At 40.1% G+C, this 26,651-nt stretch overlaps 1 protein-coding gene across 2 annotated transcripts in view; it reads right to left on the minus strand.

Annotated features, from left to right (window-relative positions):
- pkn1b (protein kinase N1b) overlaps positions 1 to 26,651 on the minus strand; it is a 79,459-nt gene that overhangs the window by 14,391 nt on the left and 38,417 nt on the right. For both annotated transcript variants that reach the window (XM_037539435.1, XM_037539424.1), the window contains exons 2-10: positions 19,887 to 20,184; positions 18,886 to 19,031; positions 15,693 to 15,813; positions 9,561 to 9,697; positions 8,112 to 8,325; positions 7,512 to 7,697; positions 5,686 to 5,795; positions 5,455 to 5,598; positions 1,689 to 1,764 (exon numbers count right to left, since the gene is read on the minus strand). In XM_037539435.1, the coding sequence (XP_037395332.1) occupies positions 1,689 to 1,764; positions 5,455 to 5,598; positions 5,686 to 5,795; positions 7,512 to 7,697; positions 8,112 to 8,325; positions 9,561 to 9,697; positions 15,693 to 15,813; positions 18,886 to 19,031; positions 19,887 to 20,184 (1,432 nt within the window). The remainder of the gene's footprint in view (positions 1 to 1,688; positions 1,765 to 5,454; positions 5,599 to 5,685; positions 5,796 to 7,511; positions 7,698 to 8,111; positions 8,326 to 9,560; positions 9,698 to 15,692; positions 15,814 to 18,885; positions 19,032 to 19,886; positions 20,185 to 26,651) is intronic.

Here is a 26,651-nt window from a genome sequence, read left to right on the forward strand (position 1 = left end):
ATGAGATAAAGCCATAACCAATCCAACTAAGGCAGTAAAATGAATTTTTGGAACTTAGTTTAAAACTACTTTTTAAAGCATATTAAACATATTTGAGTGCTTTATTTCAACATAATTCTACTGGATTTGTTGCTACAGTGAAAACAGATGGAAGCTAAAATCTAAAGAGCAAAAATTTTTCAGTGGTTCCTGAACTGCATATCACTAAATAGTAGGCAAAAGATAGAAGTGTACTCAATAGTGCAGTGGGTAAAGTATCGAAGTGTATAGTTGGGGATGCAGTATTAGATTAGCCAGTGAGAGGTGTTCAGCAGCTCCAGCAGCTGATTATAGCTTTGCTGTGCTGATCATTAGCTGCTCATTAAATATTTCCAAGGGAACGTTTAAGGTACTTCTTGATTAAGAATACATTAATTGGGCTAAGCTAATGTCAAGCTTCTTGTTCAATAATTGTTCTACATTTGAGGCACCTTAATGTAGCTACTGCACAGTTTAAGGTGGAAAGGGAGATTAAATGGTAAAATCTCATGCACTGGAATTTTCTGAACTCTGGAGATTGACAGGCTAATATTCTCCTTGTAGTATTAGGACATTTGTCCAAATCAAGACACATCACAACTGTTTATATATCCATCTGTCACACTCTGTCACAGTTCAGATGACCGATGTACGCCTTCATAACAACTGTTGCTAGGCTGGACAAGGTTTACAGAATATTAGTTAAAATTCTATTCAAAAATATGTACATTTTTTTGTTTACAATAGCTGCATAACATATTCAAGATTTGAAGCACTGCTGCTGAGGTGGACTATTTTGCTGGAGTAAATCAAAACTATACAGTTTGGCAATAGCAACGATGAATTTGCGATGATTATAACGATGAATGCATGATTATAGAACAAAAATACATCTTATTAATTCTAACAATGTACATTTTCACAAACATGCTAAATAGCCATTAACATCAGCGTTAAACTCTAAATTTACATGTACTGACTTTAATTAGACACTACATATATTAGATTTCATGGGATTTTTGCCAGCTTGTCCAATCTAACAAAAGTTGGAATGAAAGAATGCATTTGTGGGCAAGACACGGACACAATTCAGTTTAGTGCACAGTTTGTAAAATAATGATTGATAAGCATCTCTAAGAACTACATCTGCCATCAAGTGCAGGAAAAACTCTGAAAAAATGTCCCGACAAACCTGCTGTAAGAACAGTGGTGGCACTAAATTCATCAGAATTATTAGACTGAAAGTGTGATTCAAATGCTGATAAGCTCATACATTTTAAGATTCATTTTAATATAATGTATAATGCCAAATAATGTTACACAACAATGATGACTGAATATTAAATTTATGACATTTCTAAGCTGCAGTGTAACATCTGGAGTTAGCTCTAGATACAGCTGATCAGAAAGGGTAGCTTCCTTTATATTCCTTCTTATTAGACTTGCAAATCTGCGGCTTTAATGACCAGTGACCAAAGATTTCCTTGGTTTGATAACTGTAAACATGGCCTTCAGACCTCCTTTGGTCTACCTTCACAGTTTGGCTATTGTGAGGTCTATTCCAGGTGGCTTGAGCTAAAAGTTTGACAGGCAAAGCAACTGTAACTGCCAGATTTTTGCAAACAGTTAATTCAATTTGAAATAACTGAAAATAGGCATGCTATGCTCACCCTGTTGTTTGGAGAAAACTTTCTTTTGCCGCTGCAATCGTGGACCTCTCTCTATTACAGGGTTAAAGAATGTCACCTGAAACACAAACACACCCCAAAGAGTTATAAAGCATGTATCACACCAGAGAGCATGTATATCAATAAACAGAAGGCCCTGGGGTTCTAGTTTCCCCTGTTCCACCTCAGTTTGAAGGTTGAGCAGTAATGGAATATATTTAACAGCATTATGCAATCAGGATACAAAAAAGGGTAACTGGATTCTGTTGCAGTTCCAGAAAAAATAACAGTAATCAGACCATGTGCACTATAAATTTAGGGTTACTACCAGCAGGATTACATTCAAACTGCCTACACAAATGTTTCATTTTTGGAAAGGGTGAGGTTGCCACCAGCAGACAATTCTGAAGAACTCCACATCAAACTAGCAGTCTCTTCATTCAGCCAATATAGGGTCATTTTATTAATTTTTATACAACCCCAATTCATGTGCATAAAAACAATACGATGATTTGCAAATTCTTTTCAACCTATATTCAATTGAATACACTACAAAGACAAGATATTTAATGTTCAAACAGATAAACTTTATTGTTTTTTGTAAATATTCACTCATTTTGAATTTGATGCCTGCAATACGTTCCAAAGAATTTGGGACAGGGGCAACAAAAGACTGGGAAAATTGAGGAATGCTCAAAAAACACCTGTTTGGAACATTCCACAGGTGAACAGGTTAATTGGAAACAGGTGAGTGCCATGACTGGGTATAAGGGGAGCATCCCTGAAAGGCTTAATCGTTCACAAGCAAAGATGGGATGAGGTTCACCACTTTATGAACAACTGTGTGAGCAAATAGTCCAACAGATTAAGAACGTTTCTCAACATGCAGTTGCAAGGAATTTAGGGATTTCATCATCTACAGTCCATAATATCATCAAAAGATTCAGAGAATCTGGAGAAATCTCTGCAAGTAAGCGGCAAGGCAGAAAACCAACATTGAATGCCCGTGATCTTCGATCCCTCAGGCGTCACTGCATTAAAAACCGACATCATTCTGTAACGGATATTACCACATGGGCTCAGGAACACTTCAGAAAACCACTGTCAGTGAACACAGTTCGTCGCTCCATCTACAAGTGCAAGTTAAAACTCTGCCATGCAAAGCGAAAGCCACATATCAACAACACCCAGGAACACTGCCGGCTTCTCTGGGCCTGAGCTCATCTGAGATGGACTGACGCAAAGTGGAAAAGTGTCCTGTGGTCTGACGAGTCCACATTTCAAATTGTATTTGGAAATCATGGATATCGTGTCCTCCTGGCCAAAGAGAAAAAGGACTGTCCGGATTGTTATCAGCGCAAAGTTCAAAAGCCAGCATCTCTGATGGTATGGGGGTGTGTTAGTGCCCATGGCATGAGTAACTTACACGTCTGTGAAGGCACCATTAATGCTGAAAGGTACATACAGGTTTAGGAGCAACATATGCTGCCATCCAAGCAAGCAATGTCTTTTTCAGGGACGTCCCTGCTTATTTCAGCAAGACAATGCCAAGCCACATTCTGCACATGTTACAACAGCGTGGCTTTGTAGTAAAAGAGTGTGGGTACTAGACTGGCCTGCCTGCAGTCCACACCTGTCTCCCATTGAAAATGTGTGGCACATTATGAAGCACAAAATACGACAACGGAGACCCCGGACTGTTGAGCAACTTAAGTTGTACATCAAGCAAAAATGGGAAAGAATTCCACCTACAAAGCTTCAACACTTAGTGTCCTCAGTTCCCAAATGCTTATTGAGTGTTGTTAAAAGGAAAGGTGATGTAACACAGTGGTAAACATGCCCCTGTCCCAACTTCTTTTGAATGTGTTGCAGGCATTAAATTCAAAATGAGTGAATATTTGCAAAAAACAATAAAGTTTAAGAGTTTGAACATTAAATATCTTGTCTCTGTAGTGTGTTAAATTGAATATAGGTTGAAAAGGATTTGCAAATCATCATATTCTGTTCTTATTTATGTTTTTCACAATGTCCCAACTTCATTGGAATTGGGGCTGTAATTTTATTGGCAGAACCAAGATCTGCAGCAAAGTCGCTCTGTTTTTCCATGTCGCCGGATCCTATGGCAGCAAAATGATTTGGAAATAACCTCTTTTATTTTGGTTTGTGTCAGTGTAAAACTGTGCAGTTTGAATAACTATATAACAAGTTTGCTAATGCTAATGTGCCAAAGTGAGCTAAGATCAATGTTATCTAATGGTTCATACAGGTCAACTGTGAAAAGAAAGCAAAGTCTTAGGAGAAGAAAGGTGGTTTCAAATAAGGGACTGTATAGAAATTACATTACAACATTATTCAAGTGCAAGTACAACACACCAATATGAATTATTAACCAATACAGCAGACAGAGGTTACAAATGATATTTTTAAGGGGTAATCACTAATCTGTACTGAAATACATTTTCAAAGTAAACCTTCCAACTCTGTGTATATATCTCTGTGTGTCTATGTGATTTTACACTACCCATTAAAAAAAAGAAAGAAAAACAGATCCTGCTCTAAAGTTTTGTGTTTTTAAAACTGAAAAGGCTAATGACTTCTTTATTTACTAAGGTTAAGATTAAAGTAATAAGAACATTCTTACCACATACAGGAACATACATACAGTATATAATACATATGGTACATTATTAGTACATACATGTACTTATAAAAACACTGATGAAACAACATTATGACCACCTGCCTATGATCTTGGTCCCCTTTATGCCACCAAAACAGCTAGGACTCACCAAGGCATGGACTCTACAACACCTCTGAAGTTGCCCTGTGGTGTATGGCACCAAGGCATTAGCAGCAGATCCTTTAAGTTGTGAGATGAAGCCACTGTATATCGGACTAGTTATTCCAGTACCTCCAACAAATGCTCCACTGAAGTGAGATCTGGGGAACTCTTCCTCCTGATATTTTTATTATGTTCCTCAAACATTTCCTTATCAATGTGTGCGGTGTCGCACTTTGCTGAAAGAATCCACTAGCAACTGGGAATGCCACTGTCATGAAGAGGTGCACCTGGTTTGCAGCATTTTTCAGGTAGGCAGCATGTGTCAGAATGACCAAGGTCCTTCATTTCTTGAAGCTCAACTGACCAATTCTCCAAGGTCACATGCCCATTGCAGGCACTTTTGATGTTGGACAGGGTTTAGTATGGGCAGTTAGGCCGGTCTGCAGCTATGCAGGCACATACACAGCAGAGTGCGATGTGCTGTGTGTTGTGAGACATTCCTCACTTTACCATAATTTCTGTGACTTGTACCACAAGAGTCCTTCCATTTGTTTGGACCAGATGTTGCCCTCACACATTGTTGAGCCTTGGATGCCCAACACCTTGCCTCCGATTTGTGGTTTGTTCCTCCTTGGACCACCGATGGTAGCTACTCACCACTGCTGACCAGGAGCATCCCACAAATCTTGCTGTTTTGAAGATGCTCTGACCCAGATATCTGGCCATAACAGTTTACTCCTTGTCAAAGTCCCTCAGGTCTTCATGTCTGCCCATTGCCCATCATTCAACACATCAACTGTTCACCTACCGCCTAATATATCCCAGACCTTGACTTGAGCCGTTGTAACAAGATAAACAAAATTATTTGCAACACTGTTTGATGGTCTTGGCTCATCTATGTATATAATACATATGGTACACACTATTACATATAGGTCCCTCGAGCGCCTCACTGCATTAAAAAAATCTTCGTGTGAGTGTGTGTACCTCAGCGAGCAGTAGGCCCTGTGGTTCTAACTCCAGCTGTATTCTGTGCCTCTGGTTGTCCAGGAAATCCTCTAGTTTGAGGTACTTCAGACCGCAGAGAGAGCGATAATCCCTCCAGTAAACAGCTATCTCCATCTCTCTGGACTGAAAGAAAAACACACACTTATAATACACACTCACACACACAGATATATACTTTCCAATAAAGCACACACACACACATCCACATACCCTCTCCAGTTCTAAAGTGAAGCTCTGGTCCCATGCCTGTTCTCCTACTGTTCTCCAATTCGTCTGACCAACCACCGTGTTCTCCAGCTTTAACACAGCACTGACCTCAGCTGAGAACACATACATATACAGATATCAGCACAGAGATATGTGAGTATTTTTATCAGGGCTGCAGTAGTTTGAAAAATAATGAAAAATATCAATGATAGGAATAAAATATCAGTACAGTAGTTATATAGAAACATATTTTGACTGAGATATGCATTGTTTTTTACAACGGTTGGCTCTGATTGCAAAGTTATTTATGCTGCAGCCAATATTTCTTCTTTAGCACATACAAAAACAGCAGTCAGACACATTAAATAACTCTACAAGATAATATTTAACCTGCAGCCTGTTTGGTCAGATCCTACACAACAGAGTGACAGTAGGACTACATTCAATTCAGAATTTGTCGCTGCCTCTATGTGGGATTTTTTGTCAAGAGCTGTGATTTTTTTTATTTCAATTCAGCCAACAAGACAAGCTGTGAAATGCTTTACAGGAGGGCTAGAACAAAATAACATTCAGCTTAATCTGTCAAGAACTGAAACACTGAGCTGAACCTGATATTGTTTTATGGCTTTCCATAATGCAAAAGGACACTACTTTTTCAGCAGAAGAAGTTGTTTTTGGTTTTGCGTAAGTTTATACCTATGTTTGTGCATAAAGTCTTTACTAAGTCCTTAGTTACTTTCAAACTACCCTTTTACTAAATTTAATTTAAATGCACCACAAATCATTAAGTAATGTCTTTACTTGTAACAGCTAACTAACACATACATCGCTTTACAATGGTTTTAACATGAGCAGAACCATTTGTAAACATGCAACCATGAAATCACGGTGGCAGCCATGGAAAATAACCAGTATAGGAGAGAACAATGTGTACAAGTTGTACTGAATAAAGTTGACTACTTGTAGCCATTGCCGTTTTTTTCTTTACTATTTCCTAACTACCAAATATGTAGCTTTTTAAATGATGGTTTTCTGGCCGGCCGACACAACAGCAGCATCAGTTTAGGCATTTTGGCAGCTGCTGAGTTTCACTTAACTGGGCTATGAGTATTAGCTTCATGTTTGGAGTTTAAACCAAGGTGACGATTAGAATTACAACATGTTGCATTCAATTAACTGAAGTCATGTTTTGTGTTTTTTGTGCTCTCTATGTGGTTTTCATTTGTTTCCCTAGCATTTACATCTGCTTAGGGAGAATGGTAAATATTTAGTAACTTTAGTAGCTTAATGTTAAATCTATAGTATTTAGTAGTGGAACACATTTGGATTTAGTAATACATAAATGTGAATGTAGTAAACATTTACTGGCAACCAGCCGACATTTGAACTTATAATTGGTGCAACCAGCCCCTGTTGTATAAAAGCAATAGAACCCTTGAAGTCAGCTGGATCCTGAATGACATTAAAGCTATGATTCTGTCGCAGGCAGATTTGAATCCAGATCATTTAATATTTTTTGGTTTACATTAATACATTGATTAACAGAAACGTTCATCTGGTTGGTGAGGATGGTCACAACACACCATAAAAAACAATGTGATTGGTTAAAGGGCTAATTTGCATATAGCCTTCAGCCATCACTATTGCCAAGGCCAAAGTCATGATAATAATTAACAAATCTTTTTTATTGTGCAGGCCTAATAGTTCCTTATCTACCCCCCAAAATAGTGCATGTGCACACATACAAATTTACATATGCCTTGGAGTTATTCTGCTTGAATCTTTAATAAGTTACTCATCTACACACACGCACACACAAACACACTCACAGGATGGCTCATCTGTTTTGCTGGGTGTTTTGATGCTGAGGCTGCTGTTGCGGCTGTATAGGCCGAGTTTAAAGGGCCGTCCGTCTCCAGGGCTGAAACTGGGTAAAACCACAGCGGAGGTTCTACTTCGGCCAGGAACGACCTCTAACAGACCAACACAGCCCAACAAGCGCACCTGCAGAGTCCCTATGGCACCAAAAAAAAAAGAGAAAGACAGAAAGAGAGAGAGAGAGAGAGAGAGAGAGAGTGGGGGGAGAGAGAGAAGGGTATAAATTTACTTTTTCTATTTGAGTATCAACCCTTACAAGTCACTGTTATCCCTAGTAATGACAAAAGAATGTTTTTTTATACTAATTATTTCTCACTAGTAGTTCACTGAAGCAAGCAAGGAAATTCTGTCAAACGTATAGATTCTCATTTTAAATAGAAAGTCAATGCTGCAAATGTCAAGAAATATAACTGTAGTAATAATTATGTAGTTAATTATGTAATTACAAAAATATGTATAAACAGGAATAAAAAGAATTTGGTTAGCCAGCAGCTCAATCTGACATACATAATAAAATAATAAAAAAAAATAAAAAAAATATTAAATATTACCTGTGAGTGGGGATGGTTTGCTGAGGGTGCTGTACTGGTTATGGACATATGGGGAGCCATGGTGTGCGCTGAAGGCTGAAGAGGAGGCTAAAATCAGCTCCTCTTTAATCAGACATGCTTTAGGGTGATCTTCCGGCAACTCCACCAACCGTTGCTCCAGAGACTCCTTCAACAGATCTAACCGCTGAGATGCCTCACTCAGCCTACACTGAGCCTACAGAGAGAGAAAGGGGGGAGTGAGAAAGCGTAAGACAGAAAGGGGAGAAGTAGATGAAAAAGAAGAGTGCAGTGAAAATAGGACAGAACTGGAAGGGAAAAGCTTGGGAATTAACTTTACGTTGGCTTGACAAAGTCATTACTGTGAAATCCCCAGTAGCAGCTCAGGTGCTGAACTAATAGTTGCTGAACAGATAGTTGCTAAGACTTGCTAGGCCATTGCTATGATATCCCAGGTGGTTTCTAAGGTGTTTCTTGGTTATTGCTATGTTATCCCAGGTGTTTGCTAAGGTGTTTCTAGGCTAGTTACTTTCCCATGTGGTTGCTAATATGTGTGTATGTATGTGTCAGAGCATGTATGTAAGTCTGTACATAACTCCTAAAAATAATGGCTTCACCCAGGACCAAGAGTCAAGCGTCTGCTATATAGGCCTGAATATTTTTTAATCAAGAGCGCTTCATCCATTTTGGGCGCTAAGGTGCTTAGAAACTAAAGAATAAATATTTAACTATTTCTTCTATTATTATTTCTATTTTCTGCTATATCCTATTTTTTTATTCTAGGTTTGATATATGTCTGTATAGTTGGCTGCTAATTGAGTACCAATTTATAAATCATATTTTCATCATCTAGAATTACTGTCACTGTGTTTATGCTGCTGGATGCCATGTGGATTCCAAACTTTCCAATAGATTCAGTGCACCTCAATCAGTGGCGCAAAAATACTGGCTCATGGCTGTGGAGAAACTGCATTTGACCAATTGAGTGACTGTTGTTAGCCAAAATTAACACACTGCTTATAACTCACATTCACCTAAGTTCAGCATATTGAAGGTTAGCCAAAAGGAGTAGAGCTATTAGCAATGAAATAGCTTTTGTGTGCATCATTAGAATGAAAGGACTTGTGTGCATCATTAGAAGGGTTATGGAACCAATTACAATTATGAGGAACATTTATTTCATCAGGGAGGTTGATATGCAGCATGGGTCCTACTGAAAAGTTGACCTTAGGAGCAGTGAACAGTGTGGATAGGAAAAGGCAGTGAGTTTTATGAGATGGGTTTTATGATAGAACGGGCTACTGTGTTAGATTAATGAAAAGCAGCACTGCCCTACTAGTTTTAATTTGCTAATGTAAAATTATTGTGGGCACGCTGACATGCACATAGACATCTGCTCCCTGATTGACAGTGTATGTGTATATGTATTTGTACGTATGTGTGTCTCTTCACCTCCGTTATGGCCTTCTTATCCTGAGCCTTCCCAGCTCCCAGCAGCCTCAGCATGTTCTTGGCCCCCTCAGCCATGGCATGCTCAACACGGTAATGATGCCACAACTCCTCTATCCTCAGCTCCACGCCACACAGGTCTAGAGAGGGGAATTCGTCTTGGTGAAATTGGTGTTCATTGCAGAACACAAGTATCAAATAAACATGAATATGTTCAAAAAAATACACAAATTAAATGCATAAGGTGTTTACAACAATATATAGTAGTGTATAAAGTCTGATTCATCTGAGATAAAGCCAGTTATCTGTTAGTGTTCACAACACTTACATTAGAAAAAAAACAAACAAATAAAGACAAATAAATAAATAAACAATATGTTGTGTTTCTATGCCTGGCAGTGTTTTTGTTCAGCCATTTTCAAACCTCCCCTCAAGGAAGTCCCATTATTACTGTAAGGGGGAGCGAGGAGGCAGACGCATACGCTGAGATAAGCGAGATTTATTAAGTGCAAATCCAGAATCAGGGTCATAACGGTCCAAGGTCATATAGCCGACACGGATAGAATGGGGTTCAGACATGACACAAACCAGAACAGAACAAACAGCAAACCCAGTCCAACGAAGCAAACATAACAGAGCAAGGACATGAAACAGAGACCAATACATTCATACAAAGACTGGCAAACACAAGGGGCAAACACAGGGCTCAAATACACGGGACAATGAGGGACAGGTGAACACAATCAAGGGCGGAGGAACAAAACCAAAACAAACGCACATGGAGTGGGAGGAGCCAATCGTGACAATTACAGTTACCATCAACACTAGTATTTCATTAAATTAGTTAAATTTCTGCGCTATTGAAGTGTAAGTACATAATTACATATTTAATATGGGAATTACAATGAATTCTATTTACACTGAATTTACATTGTGTATGGGCAACTCCGGCACTTTTTACTGCTTGTTCCAAAGGCAAGAAATGACAAAAATATGGCAAAAATGCAAAGGTCACAAATCGCTAGTTTTCTACATAAAAACACAAATGTGGTTTGTCTAATATCTGCATTTTCAACAGAATGTCTCTGCTTGTTTCAATGAGCTATGGGTGATAATTAATGAATATAATATAAATTAGTTAATAGAATATAAAATTAAACTATGGTTTTGTTATTGCAGGTTATAACCAGAACATCTGAGGGTTAAATCCTCTGGCTTTAGAGTGTCTGTGTCTTTTAGGCTGTGGTTAAAGTGAGGCTAAACCTGCCTGACTTTAACTGCCTACTCCAGCCCAGCTGTTCTTAACCAGCTGCTGAGATGCAGTGCAAGGAGCAAAAAAGAAAGCAAAACAAATTTTGAATTTAACGAATTTAGCTCACCGTGTCTACTGCTACCACGCCATCAATTTCCTCTTCCTCTCTATTTCCCTCCATCTCTCTTTCTCCCTCACTGACTTCACTCTTTCACACCACCCCACTTTCTGCCTTCTCTTTTCTCTCCGTTTTCTGTACTTTCTCTCTTCTATTTTCCATTACTTCATTACCATTCATCCCTGCGCGCTCTCTCTCTCTCTCTCTCTCTCTCTCTCTCTCTCTCTCTCTCTCTCTCTGTCATCTCTGTTCTCTGTCTCTCTTTCCTTTTTCCCTCTCTGGTTTCAGTGTAAGGACATGGACTCAGCTGTCAAAAGAAGTTGTGAGAGAAAGAAGGACATATTAATGAATGAAAAAATTTTTAAAAGAGAAAGAGATATAAAGAAAAAAAAAATTTTTGGCCAGTGTTCAGGATAATAAATAAATGTTACTGATGTCATAGATGCTTCCTTCTATAGTTATGCAATTTTATAGTCATGCCATTAAAACTGATGTAGAACTGAAGTGAATGTAATTAAATTTAATTGAACTGAAGAGTGAAAGGAGGCTGACTCATAACTCGCTACAGGGACAGTAAAATATGCATCAACCTGTTAAAGAGATAAAGTGAGAAAAGACAAAGAATGAGAGAGATAAAGAAAAAAATGAGGATGTAGAGAGAGTGTGGAAAAAAGACGGAGAAAGAGAGCGAGAAGAGTAAGAGAAATAGAACGGGGGGGGGGGGATGTTTGTGGTGCGCTGCAAAATGATTTAAGGCTGAGACAAATAAAAAGTCAGTGACCACTGAAAGACAAATAAGTGCCCACTAAAAACACAACACAGCAAAACCGCACTTGGTTTAATGTGCTCATGAACATTTAAAATTAAAGACAAAGACATTGATAAAAACATCAAAGAAACAACAGAGAAAACACGTTGTCAGAAGTGGGATTACCCCCCACCCCACTGTGAGGAAGAGCAGCGTCGCGAAGATGAGTGGCAAGAAAATGGTGATTGAGGCAGCACAACAAGGCTTGACGGTGTGGAGTCAGCCATGAGGAGATCTGCTGCACTGGACTGGAGGACACAACGTTCAGTCTCTCTCTGCTAGGGAGAAGAATGTGGAAACAAGGGAGAACTGCCGACATGCCCGCATTATGTTTGTCTGCTGGAACAGTGAACACTCTGTAACCCTTCTGCTCAGCAACTGCAGTGTGCCCAGGGACTCCCTCCTCAGACGTTTTGGGGTCAGCAAGACAGCTCCTTTGAAGGGGGGAGCAGCATAGCATCCCAGTACCAGTTCGTTTGGCAATGGATGCATGGGAGACGTGGCCATTCAGCCATGGCAGCATGACAGACTTAAAAGCATGCAAATAGTTATTGCTGATTGAACATTATAGGGGTTGCAGTGTTTGTTGTGATTTGTGGTGCAGGGCTGTGGGACTGGATAGTGGGGTTGGGGTCTACCTCATACTAGAAATACACTAAATTGCCAAAAGTATTCGCTCGTCTCACTTTCCTTGCATATGAACTTGCATGACATCCCATTCTTAATCCATAGGGTTTAATATGATGTTGGCCCACCCTTTGCAGCTGTAACAGCTTCAGCTCTTCTGGAAAGGCTTTTCACAAGGGTTAGGATTGTGTTTATGAGAATTTTTGACCATTCTTCCAGAAGCGCATTTGTGAGGTCAGACACTGATGTTGGACGAGAAGGCCTGGCTCACAGTCTCCACTCTAATTCATTCCAAAGATGTTCTATCGGGTTGAGGTCAGGACTCTGTGCATGCCAGTCACGTTCTTCCACATCAAACTCACTCATCCATGTCTTTGTGGACCTGCTTTGTTCACTGGTGCGCAGTCATGTTGGAACAGGGGCCATCCCCAAACAGTTCCTGCAAAGTTGGGAGCATGAAATTGTCCAAAATCTCTTGGTCTGCTGAAGCATTAAGAGTTCCTTTCACTGGAATTAAGGGGCCAAGCCCAACTCTGGAAAAACAACCCCACACCATAACCCCCCCTCCACCAAACTTTACACTTGGCACAATGCAGGCAGACAAGTAACATTCTCTCTGCAACCACCAAAACCAGACTCATCCATTAGGTTGCTAGACAGAGAAGTGTGATTTGTCACTCCAGAGAACACGTCTCCACTGCTCGAGAGTCCAGTGGTGGCACTTTACACCACTGCATTCAACACTTTGCACTGCGCTTGGTGATGTAAGGCAGCTGCTCATCCATGGAAACCCACTCCATGAAGCTCTCTACGCTGTTCTTGAGCTGATCTGAAGGCCACATGAAGTTTGAAGGTCTGTTGTGATTGACTCTGCAGAAAGTTGGCGACCTCTGCGCACTATGCGCCTCAGCATCCGCTGACCCCGCGCTGTCATTTTACGTGACCTACCACTTTTTGGCTGAGTTGCTGTCATTCCCAATAGCTTCCACTTCATTATAATACTACTAGACAGTTGACTGTGGAATATTTAGTAGTGAGGAAATTTCACGACTGGACTTGTTGCACATGTGGCATCCTGTCACAGTGCCATGCTGGAATTCACTGAGCTCCTGAGAGCGACCCATTCTTTCACCAATGTTTGTAGAAGCAGTCTGCTTCTGGCCATGGAAGTGTTTGGAATACCTGAATTCAATGATTTGGATGGGTGAGTGAATACTTTTGGCTATATAGTGTATGTGGCTGCTGATGACCTGCCCTACTTCTCGGCCAGTCAGCCAGCACTGGCGGCAGGTTTCCTTGCCTCATGGCTATGAAAAGAGCGGTAAGAGGTAAGAGTGGTAAGTGGTAAAGAGTGGGTAAGAGATGTGGTAAGAGATGGTACTGTGTATACAGAGAGATAGGCTGATGGACACAAAGGAATTGGAGGAAAAGCTATAGCTCAACAAAAAATTAAATACAGTTTTCATGATGCTAGCGGAGAAACACCTGTGTGAAGTGTGTTTCTGGCCTGTGCTTTTACTAATTGTTAGCCTACAGAAAAACTACAGAAGCAAACTTTAGACACTGAACAAGTCTTGGCCGATCATTTATTTTTAGGTTAAGGGGGAATTTTTGCAAATTTCACTTTCCGGCACACTAACATTTTATGAGTTGGACACCGCAAGGCTGCAGTCACACTATACATTGGCAGTTTGTGCTGTCTTGCAAAATGGCGTGATTGAAGCTGGTGTGAAAGACTGGGAAAAAATCCTCCATGTTAGTGCAGTTAGCATACCAGCAAACTTGCAAACCATAAACAGTAACAACACACAAGTGAACACACTTTGACAATTATATATTTAGAGTTTACTGCTGAGTTCTGAGTCTTACTAAAAAGACCACATAGCCAAGGAGCTAATACAGTCATTAGCAAGCAAACTCGACTATCATAACAGCAAAAAAAAACCAAAAGTAAGCGTAATTAGTTAACCATTTACTCGCCACAGCAGTGCTGCACACTGATCTGCTGCAGAAAACTACAGAAAACTGGTGCAGTGGGTGACATTTGTTTAGTTGCAGTTAGCCAAAGAGCTAACACAGCCATCAGCAAACTAGCTAACTTGCTTACCACAAATAGTAAAATCACAGAAGTAAAGATATTACAGTTTCCTGATCGTGTATATCCTGCCTTCCACCCAATGACCGCTGGGATAGGCTCCAGCATCGCCTGCGACCCTGAGGGAGAAGCAGCTTAGAAAATGCGTGTGTGTGTGTGTGTGTGTGATCGTGTATCATGCAGTCCCTCTTTTATGTGTTTATTCATTGCTGAAATGGTAAAAGGTTCATGCTTAAATGACCATTTCCTTCATTTTGGAGGTTCAGTGCCATAAGGGGACACCAAAGCCACTTCATATTTCTCCCATTAAACTAAAAAAAGACTGCAAAATGCTATAGGATGCCTGCAAGCTAGTCTTTTATGAATGGGGGTGAATGGAACTAAACAGCGAGAAATTAAACATGAAACATGTTTCTAGCCATTTGTGTGAGAGCTTCGTTTCCCTTTGGATCCTTTAATTTAAAAAATTTTTATATGCCTCGAAATATGCGGTGCTCATCACTTTTCATTGTGAATAATGGTGGTAATTTCACTCACCAATGCTCGCTGGCAAACGCAAGTGTGACTGAGCCTTAAGACAGACTGCCTGTTAAAATGTCTCTGCTCTCAGACTGGACATACTTCACCCAGTGACACCAATGGCACACAAAGTGCACTGGAAAAAGTAATGCATTGAATTTACTTGATTCAAATCTGTACATTATTTCCACATGAAGAAAATATATCAACAATTTGTCATCCAGTTTTCTTACTTTTGGCAATAAATATGTATGCGATATATTTGATTCATGCGGAAATTATACGGATATTTCAAACAAATAAGTTCAGTGCAGGCGGCACGGTGGCGTAGTGGGTAGCGCTGTCGCCTCACAGCAAGGAGGGCCTGGGTTCGCTTCCCCGGCCGGGTGTCCGGGGTCCCCTCTGTGTGGAGTGTGCATGTTCTCCCCGTGTCTGCGTGGGTTTCCTCCCACAGTCTAAAGACATGCAGTCAGGCCAATTGGACATGCTAAATTGCCCCATGTGTGAGTGAGTGACTGTCTGGCTGCCCTGTGATGGACTGGCGACCTGTCCAGGGTGTATCCTGCCTTCTGCCCGAAGACTGCTGGGATAGGCTCCAGCACCCCCCCCCGCGACCCTGACGGAGAAGCGGCTTAGAAAATGGATGGATGGAAGTTCAGTGCATCACTTTTTTCAGGCTACAGACTCAGTGAAAAGTGGTGGAAAGGAACATTTACCCTGTGAGTCGTCTGTGTGCTCTGTGGCCTGCATGGCTTTGCGAATCTGCATGCGGATGATGTCAATCTTGGTCTTGCTGTCTTGAAGCATCTGCTGTGCAGTCTGCAGCAGCTTCTTGTCCTGAGAGAGAACAAAAGTAAGCATGTCACAAACCAGTACAGTGGCACATTACATATAAAAACTCAAAAGGCTTGTGTAAGTTCACTGGTAAATAAAATTCTGAGCTATTTAACTTTTATATGAACTATTTCACATTAAACCACTCTGAATTACTGTGGTTACATCTCAACCACTGAATTTGAAAGGTGGAACAAAGGTGTATAAAATATTTGTGTAATTCTATCAAATTCCAACAGAGAGCACTACTGATTATAAACGCCAGCGTGAAATCTAGGCATGCAGGTAAAAACCCTGCTATGCTATGGTCTCTTGGGCTGTTTTCACATGTTGTGAATGGAACTGAGAGGTAGAGTTTGGAGGTTAGGGCACACTGACAGAATATTTGAAGCAGAACAGAACCATTTGAGTGAAATAAAGCTATGTCAGCTTTGATTTTTTTAAAGAAATTTCAGTGTGTGAATTCTAAATATTTGTTATTACACTCTCATAAAAGTGTGTATGCAATTTTTCAAATTTGAACAGCATTTACAGGCATTTACCCTCCTCTACATCCCCAAAACAAGACACATTTATTAGTGACTTAAAGCGTTGACAGTAGACATCTTGCAACATTTTAGGACAAACACAAAAAATGAATAGGAATATTATTTCTAACATTTTTAATAACAATTTTATACAACTGCATTTAATTTTATATAATTGCATTTATAAAAAAAGTTGCCAAGAAAAAATAAATCCTCCTTCATCTATTATAACCGTCAGATTTTGAGACACTCCTCACAGGGCTCAGTTTTAAAGGTTATAAAGGCTTATCTTGTTAACTCTTACAGTTCTTACAATATAAGTTATTAAAGAAATAAAGAGAAATGGCCTGTTAGTACTGGTGAAACCGGTGGGGAGCAATGAGATGGACGCATGTGCTGAGATAAGTGACTTTTATTATGGGCAAATCCAGGGTCATGGTCAAAACGGTCCAGGTTCATATAGCCAGCACAAATTGAATGGGGGACAGACATGATGAAATACAACCACGAAACCAAACACTTCCAACAGAACAATCAAACAACAATTAAAACATCAAACAAACAAAGACCAGCACTAGACTAAGGAAAACACAGGGCTTAAATACAAGAGGGCTGGTGGAAAACAGGTGGAAACAATCAAGGGCGGAGACAAGAAACAAGGGGCCGAACCGGGAGGAAACTAAACAAAGAAGCACATTGACGATAAAAAGTAAACAGAAAAGCACATGGAGGAGTTGGAGGAGCCAATGGTGACACCTTGTCTAAAATCTGCCAACACTGAATAATGTAGCCTGTAGGGTTTCAGCAACACTAATCTTGGCATTTTATGTCTATCTTCAGCTCATTTTTAAAATTATTATAAAACTGGTAAATAGATATAATAGATATTAGTATGATATATTTATTTCTTGCTTTATAAAGTCTTGTGGGTAACTTTGCAGAGAACATTTGAAGATTGAATAGTCATTATTGTCCCAGTCAACATTGATGGCTTCCAACAGCTGAAACACACTGCCAAGCTAGTTAGTGTTTTGATGTGAAACCAAATACTCTTTGCAGGGTCTAAATCTGGACTCCAATCAGGCCAAAACCATTTGTGAATTCCATTATATTTTGGGCTTGGCATATTGTTTTGCACAGGAGTGTATATCAAGCATAACATCAATCAGTCAAGCTCAGTCAATCAGATTTCAGAACTGAAACTATCCATTTAAAAGTATTCTGCAGTCTAAGAGGTGGACTGGAACAGGACATCTACGACTGTCAGAAGTATGGGCTCTTATCCCACTAAAAGTGCGTTTGATATATATTCTGTCATTATTTGTAGTTTGTAATTTACGTAGATGTTAAAGCGTGGACCCACATACAAACCCTTATACAGCCACTTTCACCACACACACACACACACACACACACACACACACACACACACACACACACACACACACACACACACATACACATACACACACACATAACAGGCAGAAACTGCCATGTGACAGGAAGGAAGTGACAGAAAGAGATGCAGAAACTGCTCTCTAAACCTGATTTAACACACATTCTTTTGAGTCAGCAGTTACCAACGACACTGATTAACAAATAACACACAAAACGCCACACTGTGAAGAAAAGCCTTCTGAACAGGGCTTTTTGCATCTGGACACCAAAAAAGAACTGTGTTGTGATGTGATTTTTGAAGAACTGCACAAACAGAGCACAAACCTGACCACTTGAATTAAGAAAATTCTATTGGGTTTTATTAGTGCCATAGACTGGGGTAGACAGCCAACATTATCCCCATCAAATCCACAGGTTTTTCTGTCCATTTCTTTCACTGTGAGAAAACTACTCAAAGCTATGGGTCCAAAAGGATGTGAAGCTGTCAAGAAGCTGTTACCAAGTAATTAAAATAGACAAAAAAGAAGAAAATTTGCACCAGAACACTCAAACCAGACATGTGAGATGTGGTGTAACCTTTTCTGGACTACGAGTCTCAGTGAAAATAGAATTGGAATTGGATTGTGAGAAAATACAACCAACTTCTAAGACTGAACTTTGGAAAAGTATCTTTGCATGTCTCTGTAAGGAAAACCAACTGCTTCTGGTTACTAAGGTTAAAAGGATGGTTTGGAAAAAAATCAAATTTATAAAAATTTTCCACTTATCTCAGAGCTTGTCAATCAGCCAAGTTTAGTGCCCAAATTTTGCTTCAAGGTATGCAAACAAACTTGAAGAACTGGATGCGGTCAGAGTAGTTTAAGAGATGTTTAAGAGAGGTATTAATGTAAAACATTTGGGTGGCTACTGACTTCTAGTGTTTGTTAGCAACATTAGCCTTGTAGCACCAGAAGTAAACAAAAGAAGCAATTTTTGGACAAACAAGTCTGAGTAGATCGACTGCATTTAGGGTAATAAAAGTAGAAAATGATGTAAATCTAAATTTTTCATTTAAATCATTCCTGTAAGATTAGGGTTAAGTTGACAGATTAGGCTTAGAAGTGTGTTATTATATAGATGCCTATGGATCATGGCTGTATGTGTGTGTTACCTTAGTAGCTCCGTTAGCATAGATGGGGATCATGTTCTCCGCCCCCTGTTTGACCTTCAGCTCAATATTAAGCTGTCTCTGCAGAGCTGTGATTCGGTCCTGGTTGGCTGAAGAGCGACCCGGTGTCCCCACAGACTGGAGGTCATCTAGGGGTCAAATACACTGTGATTGAGGTAAAAGCTTGCACTGATACTGTACAGTGATCCATCTGTATCATCCACTCCTAAAGTAGTGATTGTATCGAAACGTGTTTTATAAACAAGAAGGGCCTAAACAGAGAGTCTTTCTAAAACATTTCTGCAGTAACTGAATTCATGAATAAATAATGAACAATAATGCATCTGAAGCGATTAAATTACTGTGGTTTAAAGTCTTCATGAGACTAAAACCAGCCCTATATTACAGGTGGTTTTATTTCTAAAATGTCAATTTGTTATGACTTACACAGTTAGACACATTTGGATATTTACAAAGTTATTGTTTTTTGACTTGTCTACCACAGTTTCCCTGGTGAACAAATAGAAGAAAAAAACAAAAAACCCTTCACAACAGTTGGCCAGATCAAGAACACCCTGCAACAGGTAGGCACCTGTGTTAAAGTCACGTGATTTGTAAATATGCAAATATGTAAATACACTCAAATGTAAGTTTAAGTTCAAAGGCAAAATGTTGAGCTTATATTATTTAATTTCACCTCTAATATGCTGTGGTAAACAGCTCAATTAACAATAACTTTCAAGGTCCACATATTTATGGCCCTGACTGAATGCCACTTATTGCACATGTGAATATGCTCTGCAATCATACTGTATTAATGCAAATTTTACCTATAAAAATGTGCTCATTAACCAAAAACTTATTTATTAACTACAAATAATTATGACTCCTTTGAAACTCTTATGTAAGCTATGCAGTTATAAGAATGAGACAATATCTGGACCTACATTAATAAATGTCAAATATTACATGTGGTTCTTCATGTGGTTGACCTTTGCTCTCACCTTTGCTCTCGTCAGGTCCCTTCACCATGATGTGAGCGTCGAGCTCCTGCAGCTGTGTGTGCAGTGTGTCCAGTTTGCGCTTAGAGGAGCGTAACTGGCTCTCCACTTGGTGTGCATTGCGTTTGTCGGTTGTTGCGCGGCGCAGGTTCTCCGCCCCCTCCTTTATCTTCAACTCTTTCCGGATCTCTTTCCGGATCCGCTCCCGCTGCTCCTCCAGACGCTGTTGCACGCCACAGTCTGAGAAATCAGAGTTTGGGTCCAAACCCAGCTGCTCCAGTATCGAACTGCCAGGGTCTGCCTGAAAAACACACAAAAAACAAAGTTAAATCACAAACACAGCAAAAACGTTCAAAATGAACACTTACTGCAGGGATCTTCCATTCGAGTCCTGGAAGGACGGTTTCCCACACAGTTTGGACATTTCCCAGCTCAACCTTGCTGGACAGCAGCCCTCCACAATCGAAACTGAAGAACCCTAAACTATTGTACTCATCCACAAGTTACAGAAATGAAAAAAAAAAAAAACACTGTATGCGTTAATTCAATACTGTAGACTGTGTTGTTAACAAAGTTCGTCCATAGCAGCTCTAATCTGCTATTTCTTCTCAAGTTGACAAAAAAGGCATTTTTATAGCCTTTTTGTTCATCTTTACCATATGTGCCAATAATGCTGGCGGGTTCTGCAGCTCAGAATTAAATTCTGCAGGACAGTAAATCTCCAGAACATCCCTTCGGCTGGTTCTTCATTTCACACTAGTGGTTTTTATTGGGTTTAGGTTCAGTTAACATGAGTTCATTGGGAGTCAGATCATTTTGTTCATCTCTGCAGTTCAGTGCAGTACTGTGTATCTGCAGCAGACCAACAAAGGCCTGAACACACTTTAACAGGGAGGTAATATGTGGATTTGGTTGGCATTTTGCTTCTACAATGAAGGCAGGTCAAGATATCTTCTAAAGACATTAAACTAAAACTATTAAGCGTTCTTTTTGTAGATGGTTGACTTTGAGTAAACCACTATATTATCATTTTTAAGTTGAAACATTTAAGCTTGCTTTGTTAGTTTATAGAGATTACCTTGACATGTCATACTGTCCTCTCTTATCGCTTAGGAGTCAAGACTTGTATTAACTTATTTTCAATTTGATTTCTTAAAAATCAACAAGACATGTAACTAAACTGAGGGATGTATAAATGTTTGCATCTAACTGCTTGTTTAAGAGAGGTGCATGCTGCAGTTCCAATTCCTAAACTCTGGTTTTGGTCGCACGCAGCAGTTTTGTACATAACACATGAGGATGTGTCTGATCTGTGGCTGAAAAATGCTTAATACATCAAAGCCCTCAGTATTTTTTTATGACATACTGGCCCAGAGCCCTTGGATACATGAAGACATTTTCCCCATATATTGTTTTTCTGTAGTTTGTGAACAAGTTATTGTTACATTAAGACTTTGAATAAGCACATTCAGTTACTATACACTGGTTGTCATTAAAGGCTTTCCATAATATCTGTCTTTTAATAACGCATGCAGTTGTTCAGTGTTGTAGATGTACTGATGATGCAATATACTCAGTAAAGCAAACTGTGATACAATTTATCTCAATAACTGTGTCATTATATCACCCACCTTGTTCAGGCAAAAGTACAGAGCGAAGGAACTTAAACCTAATTTGGTCAAATGGAACCCTTGAGCCAACAGCTCACCACACACCAGGGGCATAAAAACATGGGAGCCAGACTGATCACAGACCCACCCAATCCAACGGGGAAAGAATTTTTATTAATTTGCCATTTCCCAGTATAAATAAATAATGCAATTTGATTTGTTTGCCATGAGTACTCTCATTGTATTATCACCAAACAAATTTCTACATGCTTTAGCAAGCGCTGCCTTATTTTCTCAACCCTCCAATCAATGCATGGCAGCTGTTACTACCCAACATTACCCCAGGCCCTCAGGTCATTAGCCTCATTTTAGTTATGTAGTGTTCACTAAAAATGCATGACATGAGTGGGCACATGCTTTGTAGTCCTTTTAGTAAAGGGTGACACAGGGGATGTTGTGTTCATGTGAAGTCAGTATTCTGTCTGATTGCCATAGGGCAGAAACGCTGAAGCAGTAGGAGGTTCATGACAGCTGTCAAGAATAGACTACATCCTGTTGTATACACTGTGGGACATTGGCATGTTTGGAAGTTTATCTACCAAACTGGCCTACCCAGTTTTTAACAAGCCTACCTGAAAATGTATTCTGTCTACTCCACTGCCACAAACTATAAAAGTTCACATTGACTCTAAACCTGTCAGGCCACAATGCATTACTGTAGAGTGTACACACACAACCTGAGTGCAGTACTGCAGACTGTGCTCACGGCAGAATGCGTTAATGCAGGACTATAAGTGCACATGGAGGAGGGAAGTGGAAAACAGAGAGAGAGAGAGAGAGAGAGAGAGAGAGAGAGAGGAAGAAGAAGGAATATTGAATTATGGACTAAAGTGAAGAGACTGAGGTGTAAATAGGATGTTAGTAAGTGTTACCGTGAGTTTAATTACCAATGATCCATCATTCCTTTTTAGCCAATAGAAATGCACAACATAATGGATTAAAAAGAATCAAGAAGATACTCTTTATGTAAATGGTATTTCTTAACTATATTTAACTAAACTGCATAATGTGGGTGTTCCGGAGTGGTTGGCACTTCAGGAAATATTGTTGCTGATTACTGTTCTTAAGAAATGGCAAAACTCTGACATATTCTGGCAATTAAAATTAGAGCAACAATTTACCCAGAGGTGGACATACACATTTCGAGCATGTAGCATGGTCACTAGCAAAGCTCAAAGGTTTTAAAAAATACTGCAGTACTGAAATAAAAAGCTAGTAGAACAACTTATCCTTTTAGCTGTGAAGAAACATACTGTATAATGCATGTAAAAGATTCCAAGTTAAAAGTTCATTTTGCAAAATATACAATTTATTTTCTCCACAATAATTCACACTCCCAAAAAGTAAACCCAGCGGAACTGTGCATAATTATAAAAGACGAAACCAATATGTATATTTAACCCATGCATGAAACCTCACCAGCAGGAGGTTGCACATGGTTGCTGTCACGGAATAAATAGTTTACTACCAAAGGGTAACGCTTTATTCTAAAACGGGAAGCAGGCAAAGGAGTCAGTAGGCACAGTGGGTGGTTCCTCAGCTTCTGAATTTTTGGGTTTTATTTTTTTCAGCAATTAAATAAATAGTAAAATTCCACATCATTGCTGGCTTTACATATGACATGATAGCCCCAGCTGAACAACCTTTGCACATTTTGTACATCAAGAGGCCCATTTGATTAGAGACAATTTGATTTGTTCACTAGTATTTTAAGTACCTGATGCAACTACTAGAAACTACCGTGGCTACTAGAAACACACACACACACACACACATATATATATATATATATATATATATATATATATATATATATACTAATATAATTTATACAAAAGCACACTAGCACATACAAAAGTACTGTCATGTTGTACAGTCCTTCCTTTACCATCAACTATTCAGTTCACTTAAAGGTAAACAGAGGAAAGAGTTTGATAAGTTAATAAGACTTCACTTATTAATGATTCTTTTCAACAAATCAGTTTACGTTACACAATGTGGAGGAAATCAAATGGCTTCAGGCAAACTAATGTCCAACCTGAACTTGCATTTCACAGCTTGAAGGAACAAAAGTCTCAGGGAGATGGAGGAATTGTGCTTAATATAATGGTGGTGCTTTAGCAGACGAAGCACTTAACTGTGTGTCAAGAATGAAAAGGCTCAATCTCGCTCATGGCTGCTGTGATTGTTCCCTCTGTTCCCTCTTCAGGTGCTTAAAATGATGGGGTGAAAAATCTAATTCACACAGTTTTCCTCTTATCCCAAACTATAGTCAATCAGCCAAACATGTCTGCTTCTTCTTTAGTTTTGCAGTGGAGTTATAAGGCTAACGTCGCTAACAAGAAATGGAAGCTTATACACCCAGAGAGAAATGCTGAGAGTCTTAAACTCTTAATGATTTCTGGGAAAAAATATTTCTGGTGACTGGAATATCTGTCATTTTTTTTACTTTATTCATCATAATCATCATGCTTTTTCAAATATTACATATATTGTACAACCCCAATTGCAGTGAAGTTGGGACGTTGTGTAAAACAAATAAAATCAGAATACAATGATTTGCAAATCCTTTTCAACCTATATTCAGTTGAATACACTACAGAGACAAGATATTTAATGCTCAAACGTCCATCCATCCATCCATCATCTTCCGCTTCTCCGGGGTTCGGGTTGCGGGGGCAAGGGAGGCGTCCAGGAGGCATCCTAACAAGATGCCCGAACCACCTCAACTGGCTCCTCTCGACGTGCAGAAGCAGCGGCTCTAAGGGAGAGTCCAGACACCCTACGGAGGAAACTCATTTCGGCCGCTTGTATTCGCGATCTCGTTCTTTCGGTCATTACCCAAAGCTCATGACCATAGGTGAGGGTGGGAACGTAGATCGACCAGTAAATCGAGAGCCTTGCCTTATGGCTCAGCTCTTTCTTTACCACAACAGACCGGTAAAGAGCCCACATCACTGCTGACCCAGCACCAATCCACCTGTCAATCTCCCGCTCCCTTGTACCATCACTCGTGAACAAGACCCCGAGATACTTAAACTCCTCCACTTGAGGCAAGAGCTCATCCCCGACCCAGAGAGGGCTCTCCACCCTTTCCAGCGTGAGAACCATGGCCTCGGATTTGGAGGTACTGATCCTCATCCCGGCCGCTTCACACTCGGCTGCAAACCGATACAGTGAAAGCTGAAGTTCACGGCCTGATGTCCCCAATAGGACCACATCATCTGCAAACAGCAGTGATGTGACCCTGAGGTCACCAAACTGGACACCCTCCATCCCCTGACTGCGCCTTGAAATTCTATCCATAAAAATTATGAATAGAATCAGTGACAAAGGGCAGCCCTGACGGAGTCCAACTCTCACTGGGAACAAGTCTGACTTACTGCCGGCCATGCGAACCAAACTCCTGCTTTGTTTGTACAGGGCCTGAATGGCTCGTAGCAAAGAGCCATGTACCCCGTACTCCCGAAGCACCTCCCACAGAATACCCCGGGGAACACAGTCGAATGCCTTCTCCAAATCCACAAAGCACATGTGGACTGGTTGGGCAAACTCCCATGAACCCTCCAGAATCCTGGAGAGGGTAAAGAGTTGGTCCAGTGTTCCACGACCAGGGCGGAACCCGCATTGCTCCTCCTGAATCCAAGGTTCAACTATAAGCTGGACTCTCTTCTCCAGTACCCCTGCATAGACCTTGCCAGGGAGGCTGAGGAGTGTGATTCGACTGCTCAAAGGGATAAACTTTATTGTTTTTTGCAAATATTCACTCATTTTGAATTTGATGCCTGCAACAAGTTGCAAAGAAGTTGGATCAGGGGCGTGTTTACCACTGTGTTACATCACTTTTCCTTTTAACAACACTCAATAAACGTTTGGGAACTGAGGAGACTAATTGTTGAAGCTTTGTTGGTGGAATTCTTTCCCATTCTTGCTTGATCTACAACTTCAGTTGCTCAACAGTCCAGGGACTCCGTTGTCGTATTTTGTGCTTCATAATGTGCTACACATTTTCAATGGGAGACAGGTCTGGACTGCAGGCAGGCCAGTCTAGTACCCACACTCTTTTACTATGAAACTATGCTGTTGTAACACGTGCAGAATGTGGCTTGGCGTTGTCTTGCTGAAATAGGCAGGGACGTCCCTGAAAAAGACGTTGCTTGGATGGCAGCATATGTTGCTACAAAACCTCTATGTACCTTTCAGCATTAATGGTGCCTTCACAGATGTGCAAGTTACCCATGCCATGGGCACTAACCCTAACCCCCATACCATCAGAGATGCTGGCTTTTGAACTTTCAAACAGTTTTTGAACAGTCCTTGATTTCCAAAAACAGTTTGAAATGTGGACTCGTCAGATCACAGGACACTTTTCCACTTTGCATCAGGCCATCTCAGATGAGCTCGGGCCCAGAGAAGCCGGCAGTGTTCCTGGGTGTTGTTGATATGTGGCTTTCGCTTTGCATGGCAAAGTTTTAACTTGCACTTGTAGATGGAGCGACAAACTGTGTTCACTGACAATGGTTTTCTGAAGTGTTCCTGAGCCCATGTGGTAATATCCATTACAGAATGATGTGGGTTTTTAATGCAGTGCCACCTGAGGGAGGGCATTCAATGTTGGTTTCTGCCTTGCCACTTACTTGCAGAGATTTCTCCAGATTCTCTGAATCTTTTGATATTATGGACTGTAGATGATGAAATCCCCAAATTCCTTGCAACTGCATGTTGAGAAACGTTGTTCTTAAACTGTTGGACTATTTGCTCACGCAGTTGTTCACAAACAGGTGAACCTCGCCCCATCCTTGTTTGTGAATGACTGAGCCCAATCATTTACATTTATATTTACATTTATGGCATTTGGCTGATGCTCTTATCCAGAGCGACTTACAATTTGATTGTTTTTTACACAGGTACATCATGGCATCATGGTTTCCAATTAACCTCTTCACCTGTGGAATGTTCCAAACAGGTGTTTTTTGCGCATTCCTCAACTTTTCCAGTCTTTTGTTGCCTCTGTCCCAACTTCTTTGGAACATGTTGGAGGCATTGAATTCAAAATGAGTGAATATTTGCAAAAAACAATAAAGTTTATCCATTTGAA

Source organism: Pygocentrus nattereri, chromosome 1, assembly GCF_015220715.1.
Source record: "Pygocentrus nattereri isolate fPygNat1 chromosome 1, fPygNat1.pri, whole genome shotgun sequence".
NCBI lineage: Eukaryota > Metazoa > Chordata > Actinopteri > Characiformes > Serrasalmidae > Pygocentrus > Pygocentrus nattereri.